The sequence below is a fragment of the Erpetoichthys calabaricus genome, chromosome 5 (genome assembly GCF_900747795.2).
Source record: "Erpetoichthys calabaricus chromosome 5, fErpCal1.3, whole genome shotgun sequence".
Classification (NCBI taxonomy): Eukaryota; Metazoa; Chordata; class Cladistia; order Polypteriformes; family Polypteridae; genus Erpetoichthys; species Erpetoichthys calabaricus.
Window position 1 is genome coordinate 58,294,171 of NC_041398.2, and position 20,246 is coordinate 58,314,416.

General features: G+C 38.8%; 1 protein-coding gene across 2 annotated transcripts in view; it reads right to left on the minus strand.

Annotated features, from left to right (window-relative positions):
• The window catches only part of ctnna2 (catenin (cadherin-associated protein), alpha 2), a 1,866,011-nt gene that overhangs the window by 1,353,535 nt on the left and 492,230 nt on the right, over positions 1–20,246 (minus strand). For both annotated transcript variants that reach the window (XM_051928041.1, XM_028801549.2), the window contains exons 4-5: positions 11,712–11,878; positions 10,034–10,153 (exon numbers count right to left, since the gene is read on the minus strand). In XM_051928041.1, coding sequence (XP_051784001.1) covers positions 10,034–10,153; positions 11,712–11,878 — 287 coding nt within the window. The remainder of the gene's footprint in view (positions 1–10,033; positions 10,154–11,711; positions 11,879–20,246) is intronic.

Consider the following 20,246-nt stretch of genomic DNA (forward strand, 5'->3'; position numbering starts at 1 on the left):
CTATGTGTACAAATATATCCTTAACTGGTGAAACTTAACTTGTTGGTCCAGTATTGTACATGAAAATATTTGTAAGTGTACTTGTTGTGCCCCAGGACAATAGAGGGTAACAGCAATGGGTCATTTATATAGAGTAAGAATAAAGACCTACAAGAGGGGAAGGCATGGAAGGGATCATAGGGCCACCTGTCTGACAGAATGAGTCCAGAGAAGTCTAGAAGAAGTCCAGCACTTTCTTATCCATCCATTACAGGCTGCTTTGGAAAACTTTAAGGATAGCTAGGATGCTAGAAGCAGCCAGAGGGAATTTTTTTGCTGGTACAATGGACTAAAATATAAGGCTACCTCAACCTTGGAAATGATTCACTGAGAATGGAGTGATGCAGTTCCATGGTGGGCTTTAAAGCTGCTTTATGACCAAAGTACAACTTGGAGAAAGCAGCAGAGTGGAGTCTGAAGTCCAAACTGCCTTCCATAAAAGGGAGAAACTAGAAACTCTACAAAATGGCAACACTGGGATTTGAACCTAGACTGCTCAAACGTTCCATAACTATGCCATAAAGCTGACCAGCTCTAACATGTCCAGCAATTCGATCGGGTTCTTTCTATTCTAGCCTCTCGCTCTCCCTCCAGTGAGCAATTTTCTAGTTCACCATGCAGCATTAGGCTCAATAATCCTTTGGGCTTGTGGCAGCCAATCAATTCCAAAGCAGAATGTATAATACAGAACATCTAATGAAAATGAAAATCATCAGAGACTAAATTGTACCTATCTACCATGAAAACAGTTTCATGAATCATCTATTTCTTTCTCTCTAAAATTTGCTTAAAATCAACTTTTAACAAACATCAGAATTTGCATTGTTGTTTCCTTCAGATAAGATAAGAAGAAAAACTGAAATCAGCATTACTTATTCTCTTTACAATTTACACCTTCACAGCATTTTACTGCTTTATAATAACTCATATCCTGGAGGCTCTGGCATTTTCTCTAATGTGTCAATATGCCTCTTGTTATGAGAAGATGCACCCTCACACAGCATTTGAGATGCAGTGTAACATAAAAACAGTTTTTATGAGACAAAGTCACTGAAGCTAAGATAGCTATTCAGTTCCAATTTGCCTAATGTTTCTAAAATATTGTTGAGTCAAGATTTGAAAGTCTCCTACAGGCTTTGTTCATTGCACTACATGGCAACATTTTTATATGAATTGACAGTTTTGTTTGTGAGGAAACGTAGATTCCAGTCTTAGGTCTTTTTATTTTAATAATTCACACCTGTCTTGATTTTGCATGGCTCCACTCATAGCTGTTCATGTTCAAAGTCATGTTTTCAAGAAAGTCTCTTAGTTGTCTAGCTTTTCTTTCTAGTTCTTGGTTTAAGGGTATTTCTGTTTCCAAATTAAGTGGTTTTACTGTCATACCATCCATACACTATATTGCAGCATACAGAGGTATGAAATGACTGAGGGCAGCACAGACTTCAGAGCTGTTACACAACTGGTTTGGATGTTACACTATCCTTCTGCCAATTGGAAGTAATTTAAGATGTTCAGGTGCCTTCTTGGCAATGTAGGTGGTGTTAATTGACAAAGTTAGGTCAGCTGCTGGATGCACAGCAAGGAAGTTCGTGCTTTTTATCAACTTCACCACAGAGCCCTTGATGTTTAGTGGGTATAGACAGCATGTGCCTTTCTTTAGTCAACAATCAGCTCTTTCTTCTTTTCAGCTTTTAAGAGAAATGTTGCACTTGTACCAGTCTGCCAATCGTCATATTCTGTAAGCCGATTCATTCCCATGTATCATCTGCAAACTTATTGACAGCGTTATAGCTGTACACTGCCGTACAATCATGAGTCAGCAAAGTGAACAGAAGTGAGCAAAGTACACAGTCCTTGGCGACACCTGTACCTAGCATGATGATACTGGAGATGGTGTTTCCGACACAGATTATCTAGAGTCTCTCAGTCAGGAAGCGAAGAATCCAGTTGCATAGGGAAGTGTTGTAGCCTAGCAGACTCAGCATCCCCATGAGCTTCTGAGGTATGATGGTTTTAAAAGTGATCTGAAGTCAATGAAAAGGCTTAGGTGTTTCTTTTGTCCAGATGGGACCGGGTCAGATGACACGGCATTTTCAGTGGATTGGTTCGGCAATAGGCAAACTAGAGAAGGTCATGCAGTGTGGGAAGTCTGGATTTCAGGTGGCCCTGGATAAGTCTCTCAAAGCACTTCATGGTGACAGGTGTAAGTACTATAGGGGAATAGTTATTCAAGCATGAGACAGAGGACTTCTTCGGCTCAGGTATGACGGTGGTGGTTTTGACGCACTTGGGGAAGCCTGCCTCAAAGAAACATTTCAGATGTCTGTAAAGATATCCATCAGCTTATTTATACATTTCCTGAGCACAAGACCGGGTATGTTATCTGGTCCAGCAGCTTTATATTGTGCAAACTTTTTCTCACGTAAGCAGTGCGCAAGCACAGTACCTGATCTTCCTGAGGTGGGATGAACTTTCTCACAGGTATGTCATTCAGGACATCAAATCATGTGTAGAAATTATTCAGAATATCTGAAAGGGAGGCATCACCACTGCAGACAGGTGGTGTGGTCTTATAGTCTGGGACGGCTTGGATTCCCCGTTACATGTGCTGTGCGTCTCTGGTGCCATGATAATGGCTGTGGATTTTCTTGCCTACTCTCACTTAGTTTCAGTCCAGTTTCAGAACAAATCACAGTACAGAAACTGCACTCGTTAAAGTAGTAAATGACTTGCGGGTAAATGCAGCCAGAGGCTGTTTATCTGTTCTCATCCTCTTAGATCTGAGTACCACATTTGATAACATTGATCACAATATTCTTAGAAATCGCCTTAGTCACTGGGTGGGCCTCTCTGGCAGTGTCTTAAATTGGTTTGAATCCTACCTGGCAGGTAGAAATTTCTTTGTTACTTGTGGTAATTACAACTCAAAGACACATGATATTCTATATGGTGTTCCACAAGGCTCTATCCTGGGTCCGCTGCTGTTTTCGATTTACATGCTTCCATTAGGTCAGATTATCTCGGGCATAACGTGAGCTAACACAGCTATGCTGATGACACGCAACTGTAGTTATCAATAGCACCTGATGACCCCGACTCTGTTGATTCACTGACACAATGTCTTACTTGTGATTCTGAATGGATGAGTAGTAATTTTCTCAAACTAAATGAAGAGAAAACTGAAATTTTAGTGATTGGCAACAATGGATATAATGAGGTTATTAGAAATAAACTTGATGCATTAGGACTAATAGTCAAGACGGAGGTAAAGAATTTAGGGGTAACTGTTGACTGTGACCTGAATTTTAAATCGCATATTAATCAGATCACTAGGACAGCATTTTTACACTTAAGAAATATAGCAAAAGTTAGACCTCTTATATCATTGAAAGATGCTGAGAAATTAGTTCACGCGTTTGTTTTCAGTCGACTAGATTACTGTAACGCACTCCTCTCAGGACTACCCAAAAAAGACATAAATCGATTGCAACTAGTGCTGAATGCAGCTGCTAGAATCTTAACTAGGAAAAGAAAATCTGAGCACATTTCTCCAGTTTTGATGTCACTACATTGGTTACCTGTGTCATTCAGAATTGACTTTAAAATACTGCCTATGGCTTATAAAGCCTTAAATAATCTCGCTCCATCTTATATATCGCAATGTCTGACACCTTACACTCCAAATCGTAACCTAAGATCTTCAAATGAGTGTCTGCTTAGAATTCCAAGAGCTAAAATTAAAAGAAGTGGCGAGGCGGCCTTCTGCTGTTATGCACCTAAAATGTGGAATAGCTTGCCAATAGGAATTCGCCAGGCTAATATGGTGGAGCACTTTAAAACGCTGTTGAAAACACATTATTTTAACATGGCTTTCTCATAGCTTCATTTTAGTTTAATCCTGATGTTCTGTATTTTCAATTAATTGTCATTATTATTCATGATGGCGTTCAAAATCCATACTAACCCCTACTCTCTCTTCTGTTCTTTTTCCGGTTTTCTGTGGTGGCGATCTGTGCCACCACCACCTAATCAAAGCACCGTGATGTCCCTACATTGATGGATTAAAGACCAGACCATCATCATCAAGTCCTTCCATGAGAACCCTGAATACGATGAGGACTGATTGATGTCATTTATGTTAGGTAGAATGCCTAGAGGGGGCTGGGCGGTCTCAAGGCCTAGAACCCCTGCAGATTTTATTTTTTCTCCAGCCATCTGGAGTTGTTTTGTTTTTTCTGTCCTCCCTGGCCATCGGACCTTACTTTTATTCTATGTTAATTAGTGTTCTCTTATTTTAATTCTTGTCTTTTTTTTTCTCTTTCTTCATCATGTAAGGCACTTTGAGCTACATTATTTGTATGAAAATGTGCTATACAAATAAATGATGTTGTTGTGGGTGCTTGATGCAATGTCCTGAGGGCTACCTTGTTATCTGATCTAAAGGCAGCATTATGGGTTTTTAACAGTGCATGTACCTCCAGTGTCACCCATGGTTTCTGATTTGCACATGTTCTGATGGTCTTAGAGACTGTCACATCACCTATGCACATGTTGATATAGCCAGTGGATGATGCATACTCCTCTAAATTCATCTGATGTCCATAGGTGACAGCTGCTTTAAAAATGACCCAGTCAGTGTGTGATCAAAACAGTCCTGAAGGGCTGAAACAGCTCCCCGTGTGCCTGCACCCTGACCTGTTAGAGAGTTGGTTTGGACTGTTTCAGCAGTGTTCTGTATGCAGGCATTATCAGAACGGAAACATGATCAGTAAAAATTGATATGGATGGGGCATGGCTTGGTAAGCATTGCAAGAGTTTGTAAAAACGGTCCAATTTGTTCTCTCCTCTGGTTGGAAAATTCATGGGCTGATAAAAATTGGGGAGAACTGTTTTCAAGTTTATATGATTAAAATCTCCAGCCACAATAAGAAAAGCACCAGGATGTGTGGTTTGCAGCCCTATAAAAGTTCTGTAAAGTACACTCAGCACTTCTTTATAATTAACTCTCACAGGAATGTAAATGGGCAGAATAAGAATAATGATAAACTCCTGTGGCAAATGAAAAAGATGGCACTTTACAATTAGATATTCCAGCATTGGAAAGCAATGGCTTGATTCTACTGCAGCATTTCTGCACCATTTGTTGTTCTCATAAACACACCACCCCACGCCAAGTACCTTACATGTTATTGAAGTAACTCTTTCCGCTCAGAATGTGTTCAGTTCATCCAACTGAATGGCCACATCAGGGATGTTATTATGCAGCCACATTTCAGTAAATTAAAAACTGAGCAGTCCCTCATCTCTCACTGGGTTATCCATTGAAAGCTAAGATCATCCAGCTTGTTTTCCAGTGAGCGAACACTTGAAAGCAGGGCAGAAGGGAGCACTGGCCTGATCAGTTTTTTTTTTCCAATCTTGATGTGGACACCGGCTTCTTTACCCCACTTCTGTTTCCATTCACAATGTTTATGGCAGTGCTGGATCTTTCTTTTGAGAGTTGATTTGCATAAAGCTATGTTCTCACAGCCTGACCATCACAGATTGCCAAGGCTGCTCAACTGTTCCTTTAATGCTGGGATAATGAGTGGTGATCACCAATGTAAAGCAGTGTATAGCAACGGAAGGTTTCTTACACAATATACACAGCACAATCCATGCAAGAGACAAAATGTAACAAGCAGAAATTCTCTGATGATTCTGCACTTATGGAAGAGTATTGATAAATGTGATGAGACAGAGTTTAAGCATCAGTTGAAGAATGTTGATTCTTAGAGCAATGAGAATTGTATGCACCTCATCATCAGCAAAACCAGACAACTGGTTATTGAAATGCACCGCACCAAAAAGCCTCTACAATCTGTCAATATTCAGGGAGTCGATGTGGAGGTGCTGCACTGTAACAGGTACTTAGGGGTACACATCAGTGACAGGCTGGACTGGTCTTGTTACAGGACCTATGTAATAAAGGGCACAGCACAGTCTATTTTCTTCCTTTAAAGTGGGCAATGATAACCTTCACATATTCTACAACTCTGTGATGGCCAGTGTTACTTTCTGTGCCGTGGTGTACAGGGCTGGTAACCTCATCTCACGAGAGATCCAACTAATCAACAAGCTCATTAAAAAGCCAGGCTCAATTATGGGATGCATTCTTGATCTCTTCAAGTAAGAGGGGAGGAGAGAATGAAGACAAAGCTGATGGCCATTATGCTGCACATCCTCTCTCTAACACACAAACAGCCAACAAATTATTCAGTAGAAATGTGTCAGGAAACTCTACTGGGGCTCCTTTACACCAATGGAAATATGCCTGCAAAATGCCTCACCAAGACTGACTGGTCTTTTAATATTTAGCAAGGTCAGTGGTGTTTTTTCTTTGTGGCCATTCTGTATTTGAGTCGGGGTTATTGTGACACTACAGGTGGGCTCCAACATCCTTATTACTCTTGTACCCAGAATTGTCAATAGTCATGACTGGGACAAGCCAATGCAATTAGGACATTTAACATGTAACAAGCAAGAGGTGGTGCAAAGAGCTTAAGTGTTTTTATTACAATCCAGGTTTCAAGACCCCAATGTGCAAAACAGTGAAATGTGGATTCTTCATTGATTATATAAATACCAGTAACGGCGCACTGCACGATAACATGCAGTGAATACACTTGACTTGATCATTCACAGTTTTCATACTTTCTCTCTCTGTACGTTTAGCATTCATTTGCTCAGAGGTTGATGCTCTTGCTGCTTCCTGAGAAGTTCTTCTTTTCTCCACCTTAGCGGCCCACTTCTCTTCTTTCGTCTGCATCTTTTCGTGTTAAAACTGATTAAGTCAGTGTTTGTGTTGCAATTACTTAGTACGTTTTCCTTAATTTTTCAGTTAAGCTGGAACTTAAGTCTTCAATCTGCCTCAAGAATGATTTAAGATATGAAGAGGTGGGGGAAGTGATGGTGAAGGTGGTAGGGATGACAACAGTGCCCGTACGCATGTGCTGCAGAGCCGCCCTGCTGGCCACTGCCAAGATTTGATTCTACAATAAAATAAAAATAAAAAAAGGAATAACCTTGGAGGTCAATCATCACTTTGAAAGTGGATAGCAGACGTAACGTAGTATATGTGTACCAAATTTCAGGTCAATAGGTGAAACGGTTTGCGAGCTACAGGTGATTTAAAATCCTGGAAAGACAAACAAACAACCACGGTAGCGTATTATATAAGAAGATCCCCAATAAAAACAGGTGTAAGTCAACCAATACATAAATCCAATAGTAAAAACCAAACGAAACCATGTAGATATCTGGTTCCTTTTTTCCTATCTTTTCCCAACTCCAACGCATCTTTCACTATTTGTCTCACCTGCTCACCCTATCGGCATTCTGAGGTACCAATTTTCGGCTGACATCTTGAGCTCATCCTTCGGTATCTGCTAGAATTCTCATAGCTGGCCCTCTATCTTCCACCACACCCTTCTAGCACCTGCTGGATCTCTAAGGCAGCTCCTTTTTCATCATCAGCTACTTCTGCTGCTCAGCAGGGGATAATATGCTCCTGGAGCATCGGTCAGTTAGTCAATTGATCTCTTGCTCCTTCACAGGAACACCAACCACCTGCTTTCCCATCAACATGCTGCCTTAAGGCCCACAACTCTGCTTTCCTTCTCATTCTTTTCACATTTTTTTTTCTTCTTTCTCTCTCTGTTTCCTGCCCAGGCCCTGTTTTATCCACCTGTGTGTAAGGCCCCCATACTGAATTCCCAGGCGCTCCAAAGTGAGGCATCTGACCTAATCAAACATAATCAAACAACCAGCTCGCCATAGAGCCCAATTCACACCATTTATATAAAAAAACTTGCCCTGCTATGCACCTCTGTTTCATCAAAGCTTGTTATTTGCCATAATATAAAAATATTTACTTTTTTTACTTATTTATTGAGCTTATGTAAAAAGCCAACTTTACCCCTGGGGATATGTAAAGTTTTACCTATTGTAAGAGCCAATTTTAGAAAGTTAAAGTTTTGAGTTAAACTCATATTAATGTTTGCTTTATTTGAATAGAACATAATTTCTTCTATAGTCATAGACAATGGTATAGTCTTTTTCCCCCTATAAGTTAGTAAGAGATAGAATCTTCTTGCTATAACTGAGAAACAGTGAGATAATAAACTCAGTTGAGTTTAGAACAGGTCCCAGTAAATAGGGACTTGATAAACCCATTTTAAGTTTAGAAATGGGATAAGCATACAGTTTTCTGACCGCTTTGAAATGGTTCAGAAACGTTTTGAAATGGTATTATAAGTGACTAGTAACGATTTAAGACGTAACAAGATTAAGCTTAGAACTACATTTTTTCTTATTATAATTTTTCCTTTTTTGCTATTTTTAATTTTTCTTTTTTGTGTGAACTGGTTTACTTTCAAACTTAACTAAACTTTTAAAAACGAAGATATTTTGTCTGTGGAATCATTTCTGCGCGTCAGGCTTTTGTTGAATCCCATTTTTTAAGTTGGAGCTGCTGAATTTTGGAAACTTTGGGAAAACGCAGCTACACCTATCTATCTAATTCTTGTTTAATATTAATTAGTAGTTCCTGTCTTTTGTTTAGGTATATCCTTCCGAGTCATGAAAAAGTTTAAAATATTTCATGAAACCCAACCATTGCTACTTTAGTTTACCTAGAATTTAATTTTGTCAATTTTAAATGTGAGTACTGAATAATATCAGCTTGTTTGGAAATAAAAAACTACTGGTTTATTAAGAAGTTACTGTTAATTGAGAACAATTAGGTTAAATGGGTTTTTTTCTAAATTATTAAACATGTTTAATAGGAAATTTTCCTTTTATAGCTGCATTTAGTTTGCTCTCCTAGTTTACTTAATCACTTATTTTAATACATTCCATTCTAAAATTAATTAATATTAAGTCATTGAATTTTTGAGGAAAAATTGTTTAATTAGGTGCTATCTGTTGCTGTGAAATAATTTTTAGGTAACATTAGTAGTTAAGATGATGCTAATGCATCAAGTTTAAGGCTGGATTTTTACTTAGTACATTCTTTTAGGTGTTGCTGGGACTTCAACATGTGACATTACATTACATTACCTTATTTGGCTGATGCAGTTATCCAAGGCAACTTACATTTATGATACAATTGGTTATGTTTCTTTTGGTTTTCCAATTGGAGGACAGGCCGGTGAAGTGACTTGCTCAGGGTCGCACAATGTCAGTAGTGGGATTTGAACCAACGAACTCAGGGTTTGTGACAATACTCCATACTCCTGCAGTTGGGTACATTAGGTCTTCTCTAGATTTCTCTAGTGCTGCTATGTGGACCTTGTACCACGGAAGTCAAAAATGCACACCAGAAATCAGGTGAGGCCTCATAAATTTGTTGCATGACTTAACCATTACAGCTTTTGATTTGAATGTCACATAGCATCACCATTTTGAACTGGTTGTGCACACTGTTTGGTTGTGGAGTATGAAAAGGGTAAAAAGTCTTTCTCAGAAGGTACACAATATCATGTATTCAAACAAAATATTTGTAGTGCTTATTTGCCAGCTTCCTGGTCATATCAGAACTTTGTCCAGATATCTCTGTAAGGATTCTATAGTATACCTAATTTAGGTGTCAACTGAGAGTTTAGCTGATTGATGAATTAAGGCTATGTCATTTTTGATGACTTTTCCAGAGATTTTCATCTGTAGCCTTCATTTTCGTAATTTTAGGAAGTCGGAGGCAGCTGGCAGCACTATGTGTATGATTTAAGGCTGGTCACATAATCCGACATACCCGGAAACTCAGTCTGTGACTTGCTTAGATAAACTCAAACTAAATAAAGTGGATTAGGTAATGGATGGGTGGATGCATTTTATTTGAATTAGAAAGCACCATCAGCAAAAGTGAAGGATAACAACACAGAAGAAAGATCAGTGATGCTGCATTACCCCCTTCACCCAGCCCATCCCATCCCATCTTGGTTACTAAGTGTACCTGTTGTCTTCGGGCAGCAACATAGTTTAATTTCACCATCTCCTTTCCGAATTCCTTGAACCGATTGGCCAAGTCTTGTTCATTAGTGGCATTTTTCACAGCTTCAAGGGCTTCTTCCACCTGTTCAAAGTCATACAAAAGAATGTTGATAAATCCTTTTTCTTTTGTGTCATGCCTAAATGCCACCTAAACATTTGCTCAGTTAAAGAAAAGAATGTTTGATTCACAATTCTCTCATACCAACACTAGTGTAATCATTATTGCTGTACAAGTTATGCTAATTTAAGCTTTAATGAGAACAATTGAAAACCTCTAAGCTAGCAGTACAAGAAGCAGCCTCAGCTAATACTCCTGCTAATACTGATTACATTTTCTGACAATTTACTGGCATGCCTTTCTTTGTTTATTTCTTTATTCATTCATTCCCAAATTGAATTATTCGGGTTACACAGCATAGAGAGTTGGGGAGAGAAGGCTTGCCACAGTATTTGAAAAAGATATATTTTTTCAGTTTAATTTGATTAAGGGTGGTGAGCCACACTATTTGTAAACATTTAAGAAGATTTTTAAAAGGGTAAAATGTGTATTTAATTAATTTCACAAAGATACTTGTTTCACTTGCATCTAATGCTTTATCTAAAGGTGCCATATTCTTGAATATTTGCTTCTTTTCAATCACTTGATCTCACCTCTCCTATGCTACACCAAATGGGCCTATGACTGTTTTTGCTTCTTGTTAAGTTTTAAGCTCAGAATTTAGTCTTGTAATATCTTTTCATTATACCTTAAATAATTAATTTAACAATTTCAGTTGAACATCCATCCATCCATTTTCCAACCCGCTGAATCCGAACACGGGGGTCTGCTGGAGCCAATCCCAGCCAACACAGGGCACAAGGCAGGAACCAATCCCGGGCAGGGTGCCAACCCATCGCAGGACACACACAAACACACCCACACACCAAGCACACACTAGGGCCAATTTAGAATCACCAATCCATCTAACCTGCATGTCTTTGGACTGTGGGAGGAAACCAGAATGCCCGGAGGAAACCCACGCAGACAACATGCAAACTCCATGCAGGGAGGACCCGGGAAGTGAACCCGGGTCTCCTAACTGCGAGGCAGCAGCACTACCACTGCACCGCCCCTGGAAATACAATCCACCCAGAAAACAAAATGAAGTCCACAGTCAATGACTCCAATGGGTAAACTGCTGTGTGGAGAACTCTGAATGGGAGTTGTGGGCAATAGCATAATGCACCTTGCAATACATACAGTGTCTTTTAAAGGGTCAAACTCAAGCATCACAACACCTCATGAAACTGACAACACAGCAACAAAGATTTGCAAAATTACTTTTACCAAGAATTTCAGTAAATGTGGTATTTAATTTATTTAATTATATAGTATAATTATAGTATTTAATTAATTTAATTATATTTATTCACACAAAAATCCATTATATGTAAGTCTTACACAGAAGGCACACTGCTGTAAAAATTCCTATAACCAGGCCTTTCATTACCTGTTTACTAGCATACAGATGTTTGTATTATAACTTCTCTTTATTTAAACATGTGAAGTCATGACCATGTGAGGACTAAATGGGGAAAAAGGAAGAAGAAAAGACAGCAAATGCTAAACAGCTACAGGACCTCACATGTAAGCAACGTACAATTTTAAGATGAGCCAGTAGCCTCATAACATCAGCCATGTCAGCCAGTATAAGAAGTCGTGTAACAGCAGACAGCAGGGCTCGGGCAGCTCGAACCATTGTGCCACGTTTCACAGAAGAGCAGGGGTCATCGGCAAATTCAGATGAGGCAACCCTCATTGTTTCACCTGTAATAAATAAATACATTGAATTAGAAAAGGGCTGTGTCAATGGGAATCTTTAAAAGGAAATGAATGTCAAGGATTTCTCCCAGCACTGAAAAGTAAAAGTTATATTGCTGAAACATTGTGCCTCAAACTTTCATTTCCATTTTTTCAGCAAGGGATTACCCTTTACTTTTTTGCTTAGATTACTATATAATGTACGAATCCAAACCCCATTTAATAAAATTCACAGTTGTAAGTTGTCGGAGCGTATCCTGGTATTATCAGGCACAAGGCAGGAACCAACCTTGGATGAGATGCCAGGTCACTGCTGGGACAACTCTTGGACACCATTACAAAATTTAGAATGGCTAATTACCCTCATACACATGCACATCTTTGGAAAGAGGGAGAAAAGCCCAAATACTTGGAGAAAATTCAAGTGACTTAGGGACAATGTGCATACTCCACATGCTGAATCTGCGTTAACCTCTGTTCTCCACAGCAATAGAAAGGTAACATACGGCATCAACATGAGAGAGCAGGGATATTTTCCTCATGCACAATTCTGCAAATCAGGAGACAGCAAATTGGTGTTTCGCTTTTTTTGAAATCATCAACAAAAGTGTAATGTCACAAGAACAACCATCAGTTTACTTGGACAATGAAGAATTTAAAGAGGAGAATGGAAAGGGCATAGTTTTTCACTGGAACACCCTTTCTCTCCCCCAAGTAAAGAAGATAGTCAATCCACTGTGAAAAGAAAAAGATTATAGCAGTCGTAAAACATACACTTGACACCTCTTTTAAAAGGACCCCAGGTCCTGAGACTTTAAGGTTGAAGAACATACAGTACACTCATACTCTGTCTTTATCTTTGTTCAAAATATGTGGTAGAACAACAGAGTTGTAAACGCTTGGCTGTTAGGATATTCAGGATTATTATTAAAAAAAAAAAACCTTCCAATAAGGTTTGGTTAGTTGTTCTTACTGATACCAATACAGGAACTTGGACTCTTAAAATTCCTTTTGTTCTTAGTGTTTAACTCCTGAAATCAGAGTAATTGCCTCCTATTGCTCTCCAGCTCAGCATCTGAAACAAGTTATGATCCTACAAACAGAGAAAGATGTTCTGAAGTTGTCCCTACTTGTGGGTGTCTCTGCCTTTGTACTGCATAAGTATGACACTGTGCTTTCTCAGTTCCATTGTTCTCATACAAAACAGCACAACTGTGAGGTGCTGAATGTTGTAATGATGACTGTTTCAGAATGCAATACCAAGTTCAAGTTCAAATGTATAATTGTTACAGTAATTGTGGGTTTCAGTTCAACACAGCAGACAGTTCTCTTTCCTTCTTAACACATCTGAATCCACAATGTGCCATACTGTATATATTGCTTCACTCATTTTTGAAATCCTGATTTGAATATTTCTATTGTACAGATGGCATCTGCCCATTGCTGGACACACTAACTCAAATATCAATACCCAGTCATAAGTCAAACTATCCTTAATGCCTTTAACAAGATACAGAGAAGAGGTATACCTGTAGGCCCAATGGTGCCAAGACAACAACCTCAACCTTAATGTCAGCAAAACCAAAGAGATGGTAATAAACCTCAAGCTTTCAGTTTGTTCATTAAAAACTCTGTGTTCTATATTTTAGACACGACTAACCTCTCGGTACATCATAGAAGATGGCCCATGGTTCCTTCTCCTCGATTTATGTGTCGGTGTACTTGGTTTAAATCACCAATTAAATAAGCTCTCATAAAAAAAAAAGACAAGAGGTCTGACCAATCAGGCGTCCTGTGACTCCGAAGCTCGCCACCCCAACAGGTTCTAAAGAGTACAGCCATCCTGCAGGAAATGAGCTGCTTAGCAACTATAGTTAAAGAAGAACACTCATAGATTCATAAATTCTGTTTTTGCAAACTATAGCACTGCCATCACTTATGGTGTCAATATCTCCTAATTGCTTTTGATATCAAATTTTATATCAGAGTTCTTCTCTACTTTGTTTTTGTCATACATGTGCTAGTTTGAGATGGGTATTGCATAGTCCACAATGCAGTAACGTGTCAGATGTAGTTCAGTAAGGTAGCATAGCTCATAAGAACAAGTTACTGTTAGAAAACCAAAAGGGATGGCTATAGTTTAGAATGCTGTTTTTTTGGGAAATGGGCAGCGGACTACATAAGACATAATGGGGAATATGGAAGAAGTCAAGGTTTCAGAAAGAGTTTTCTTGTGATGTGCCATCTTTCAGACAAAAAAAGGTGGGGAAAGCAATTTTGTCTTTCATACATCTAAACAAAACACCTATGGTTCACAGTAGCTAGTATGATTAATGATTTAAATGGCTATGCAGGGGCTCCCAACATTAATGTGGAAGAAAGACGGACATGCATTCTAATACCAGTATTATAACAAAGCAAAAAATATGAATTGTTATGTTACCCAAAAGATGATAATGCCTTACTGTATTGGTTTTAAAAGCAGCTATTTACCCTTAGCTTAACAGTAGCATTTACAGTTTCATCCATAACTTTGCCCATATCACTGATGAACAGATTACACAGAACCATTTAGGGACTGCATGGACATGTCATCTGGAAATAACACAGGATGAAAATTCTGATTTGCTGTGGAAATGCAGTTAAATGGCAGTGTATTCTGAAGGGCCACTTAAAGTGAAAACTGTAGTTTCATTGGCTTTGTCAAAAATGTCTACAGTGGGACAAAGATATAATTATGCATGAATGGAGTAAAACCGCTGACTATGCGATAAAGAGGAAAAGGGAACAGTGACTAAATGTGGAAGCAGTTAGTGTAAGAATGGAAAAAGTTTTGAAGAGTTCTAAAGGGGGGTTATTTTTCAATAATATACCTACAGTATATCTTTTTGTTTTTAAGTAGCCATTGGCAGCTGCTGTCACTTACTGGCTGATGAGATGGACCACAACCAAGTACTGGGATTCAGTCTCCATCACCAACTCAAATTATAACTTTAGCTGCCTGTGCTTGAAACATAGAAACAACCATATTATAACTATAAATGATGTATGAATGGGGTTTACAATAAAAAGACACAATAAAACAGTGTGGAAGAAATAAACACTCTTTATTTAGGTAGGAGAAAGCCTAGAAAGCCTTTTAGTTCCAACCCACGGGGAGATCCATCCACCTTGTAAATGGGCAAACTTTAATTTGAAGAATCCTACATGTTGTATTTATAGTTCTGCTCATACACAACCCACAAGAGGTACTACACATACAACCATCAGGCAAAACAGCAGTACTACACTTTGATCCGGACAGAATTACCCCTTGATCCCCTTAATTATAAAAGAGGCCCCACATCTGAAAAAGATGTGTTTGTTTATAAGCCTACAGGGTGCGTCTTTAGGAGGACAGTAAACAACTTGATCAAAAGGATGATTAACATCAAAGCTTGCCTAAGTGTGAAGATCAAAGAGCAAAATTACACAATGTAAACTTGCTCAGTCTACAAAGATTGAATACTTGGCTAAAGTTACACATATTCCTCCAAATTAGTAAGCTTACCTTTCTGATGTATTACTCATATGAAATATTTTTTATTTGCATTGCACTCCTCACTTGTAAAATAAACGCCATTTGGTTAACTGACCTAAAGGTGTTTTTTTTTTTTAAATGTTAACCTATTATTGTAACTAACATACCAACCTTAATTTCAACACCTTCAGAAGCACATTTGATGTCCTGGTCATCTACATACAGGAAACATACTGGCCACAGGAGGCAAAATAAAGGCAGATGGAGCAGACTTCCATTTAGGTCATTTCTTGTGAGGATATATGTGATATGGTCATGGATTAAGAGACTTCTGCAGTCAGTGTCAGGGCAAGCAGCTTGCTCCCTTGGTGGTAACTTGACACAAGAATGACCATTTTTAGAGTTGTCTGTGCTTATTTAGATAGGAGAGGAGCTCAGTCCTTCTGTGGGTTAGGTGGTTCTGCTTTGTAGATACCTTCACAAACCGGGTTTTCTCCTGACTCTCCTTCTAATGTTATTTTCATGGATCATGAAGTACTACTGGGTATATTCCCTGGTTAGAGTCCACCTGCTACTGATGCCATTGCAAGATTTTATGACTTTTTATTTTTTATTTTATAAGCAGCAGAGGCAGTTATGGAAATAAATGTGAGATAAGCAAGTGTCAGGCAGGATGAGGTTGAAGCTTGCTTTGACTGTGACTTAGATAATGAGCAATAGTAGGCTATCCTTTCTACCATGACTTCATCAGATAAATGCCCAGTTCAGCACTGGAGATTCACCCTGGAAATGGCTTGTGTGTAGCCCACATGATAGCTTTGTCACAGTTATACATGTGAAAGAGATGTATACTTTGATTGCATGAATGAATGAACCACACAACTGAGCTGCCTGTCCAGAACACCAACACCCTGGCTAAGCACATACAGCACTCTTAATGTAAAATGTTACTCATGGGTGGCGCAGTGGTACCGTGGTTAGCCCTGCTGCATCACATTTTGAAAACTGGCCCCAAAAGTCCAGTTTTCTGCCCAGTTTCCGTACATTTTGGATAAAATGACAACACTAAATTGGTCCAGTGTAGATGAATGAAAATGTCTACCCCGCAAATAACTGGCAATTTGACACGGACAAAAACATCAATGAAATTATTAAAAAGTCAAAGACAGTCATTCCCCAAAAATTTAAAATAAAAACAAAAATAGGGAGACAAACAGCAGGAAAAAAAGCACACAAACATCAATGCATCTGCCTTGTGACATCTTTTTGAAAATAACTGTCTTACGTTGGCTTTGATTTTTTTCACAATTCACATCACTCCTGATTTTTTTTTTTAAATTCTTTGTATTAATAAAAAAAATTAAAAAATTAAAAAATTGTCCACTACTAACACTGGCTGCACATGCACTTAGAAACATCAGTTTAGAATCACTTCTGATGGCTGAGTTCATTAGTCCTCTCTGGACTGGATGTCATATCAGTTCCTAAGTATACTATACATTAGTAGCCACAACTGGAAATAATCAATCAACAATATGTTATAGTGCTTTTTATCTCAATTTTCTTACACTTGCATTGCCTTGCACCATATAACATAATTGATATGACAAATGAAAAACCATTCAGTCCATCAAGCTAATTTGTTTAGCTAATAGCTAAGCTGCTCCATTATCTCATCCAGATACTTCTTAAAGGTTGTCAAGGTTTCAGCTTCTGTTCCACAACTCTTTGAGTAAAGAAGTGCTTCCTGGTTTAAGTCTGAAATTCCCCTTAATTTCCATTGATGTTTTCATGTACCTGACTCGCCTTTTAGTCAAAATAATTTATCGGGATCTATTTTATCAATCTGTTTGAGAATTTTGAAAACGTTCTACACAGTATTGGATTAAGTGGGTTTGAGAATATTATTTTTTATGTGATAGATAGATAGAGATAAAGATAGATAGATAGTATTAAATGTATTAGTGAAGTGATAAATGATATTAGTGAAGCCAGATGATTTTTAATATAAAGGAATGACATGGTGACTGAGGAGAAATTTTCAGAAATGCACACTCTTATAAATTTCTAGCATGCTGGCAGTTTCTGTAAATATAAAAGTGTTTACTAATCTGAGATGACAGATAAGCCATCTGTCTTTTTTTTAACAAAAAAGAAAACAAAGATAGAAAAAACTTGTGTCTATTTAAATTACCATGTAATTTCCAGAAAATGCATTCTCACCAGACTGCTTGGACTTTTGAAAACAAAGAACTGTACCAATTTATAAACAGTCACTAAGCCCAGGAAAGTTCAAAGCCTGCACATGGGCATACACATTTGCTGAGGGAAAACAAGATATTCCTTCTGCCATGCTCGAGATGAATCTTAAACAGAATGAATGATCCAGTTGATGCCAAACTGCGTGATGAGCAAGCAGGCTTCCGTAAGGAAAGATATTGTATCGAAACATTACATATTATTGTTGAGCAATCTGTGGAATGGAATTCTTTGTTAGACATACATTTTGTAGACCATGAAAAGGCCTTTGATAGTGTACATACAGAAACTCCTTGGAAACTCAGGCATTACGGAATCCCAGTTAAGACTGTTAACATTAATAGAAAGTCTTTTGAGGGGATCACCTGCAGTGTCATCCATGGTGGGCTGGCTATGGAGCCTTTCGAGAGGAGAAATGGAGTAAGGCAAGGCTGCCTGCTGTTACCATTTCTTTTCCTGTTGGCAATAGATTGGACTATGAGGATATCAATAAGATCAATGCAAACGGGAATCCAGTGGAAACCCTGGATACAACTGGAAGATTTAGATTACGCTGATGATCTGGTGCTACTATCGCATACACAGCAGCAGATGCAGGAGCAAATGATCCAGGTAGCAGCTAACTCAAAGCAAGTATGGCTCAATATAAACAGAAGGAAGACCAAGATTCTGAAGATCAATACAAGCAACCTGAACCAGGTGATGCTGCCTGGAAGAGGAAGCTTTGGAAGAAATGGAAACATTCACCTACCTAGGAAGTATCTCTGACAAACTAGGTTTGACAGATGCACATGTAAGTACAAGAATTGGCAAAGCAAGAACAGCATTCCTGCAGTTAAAGAATATATGGAAATCACAGGCACTCTCAGTCCAAACTAAAGTTAGACTGTTAAACTCAAATGTTAAGGTGATGTTGTTGTTCGGTGCAGAGACTTGGAGAATCACAGAAGCTATAGTCAAGAGAGTGCAAGGCTTCATAAACAGCTGCCTAAGTAAGATGCTGGCCCAACACGATCAGCAACAGTCACCTTTGGCAGAGGACTAACCAGCTACGTTCAGAAGATCTACATCAAGACAACAAACAGATGCAATCAAAAAAAACTAACAGGATTCCAGTTATAGCTAAAATAAAAATCTGCAATTGGAAAACAGAAACATGGTTGGAACCTTGTTATGGGCAGATTTTACACAAATGTTACAAAGTTTTTCTTCATGCAAAGAACCACTTAGAAAAAAATTACCAAGTATTGTGGTAATTGTAGGACTTTAGGGATCTTAACTAGATGTTACTTTGAACAATTTAGGTGAACAGGATAGATGAGCTTTTTTGGCTGAATGACCAGCTCTTGTCACAATTTGTCTAAATTACAGTAATCCCTCCTCGATCGCGGGGGTTGCGTTCCAGAACCCCCCGCGAAAGGTGAAAATCTGAGAAGTAGAAACCATATGTTTATATGGTTATTTTTATATTGTCATACTTGGGTCACAGATTTGCACAGAAACACAGGAGGTTGTAGAGAGACAGGAACTTTATTCAAACACTGCAAACAAACATTTGTCTCTTTTTCAAAAGTTTAAACTGTGCTCCATGACAAGACAGAGATGACAGTTCTGTCTCACAATTAAAAGAATGCAAATATATCTTCCTCTTCAAAGGAGTGCGCCTCAGGAGCAGAGAATGTCAGAGAGAGAGAGAGAAAAAAGCAAACAAAAATCAATAGGGCTGTTTGGCTTTTAAGTATGCGAAGCACTGCCGGTACAATGTAAAGGTAGTCTTTCAGCATTTTTTAGAGGAGCGTTCATATCCTCTAGGTCAGTGTGCGAATAGCCCCTCTGCTCACACCCCCTCCATTAGGAGCAGAGAATGTCAGAGAGAGAGAGAGAGACAGAGAAAAACAAACAAACCATCAAAAATCAATACGTGCCCTTCGAGCTTTTAAGTATGTGAAGCACCGTGCAGGAAGCATGTCGCTTGATAAAGCAGCTGCACAGAATGGAGCAACGTGAAGGTAATCTTTCAGCATTTTTAGACGAGCGTCCGTAGCGTCTAGGGGTGCGAACAGCCCCCATGCTCACGCCCCTTCCGTCAAGAGCAGAGAATGTCAGAGCGAGAAAGCAAACAATCAAAAATCAATACGTGCTGTTTGATCTTTTAAGTATGCGAAGCACCATGCTGGAAGCATATCGCTTGACAAATCAGCCATATGTAAGCCCAGCAAGAAAGAGAGTAATGTGAAGGTAATCTTTCAGCGTATATGGAGGAGCGGCCGTATCCTCTAGGGGTGTGAACAGCCCCTGTGCTCACAATATATTTGAGGAGTTTTATTTAATATGTAATAAGCGCTCTGGTTGGGTAGCTTCTCAGCCATCTGCCAATAGCGTCCCTTGTATGAAATCAACTGGGCAAACCAACTGAGGAAGCATGTACCAGAAATTAAAAGACCCATTGTCCGCAGAAATCCACGAACCAGCAAAAAATCCGCAATATATATTTAAATATGCTTACATATAAAATCTGCGATAGAGTGAAGCTGCGAAAGTTGAAGCGCGATATAGCGAGGGATCACTGCACTGAACTTCAAGGAAAACAAAAAT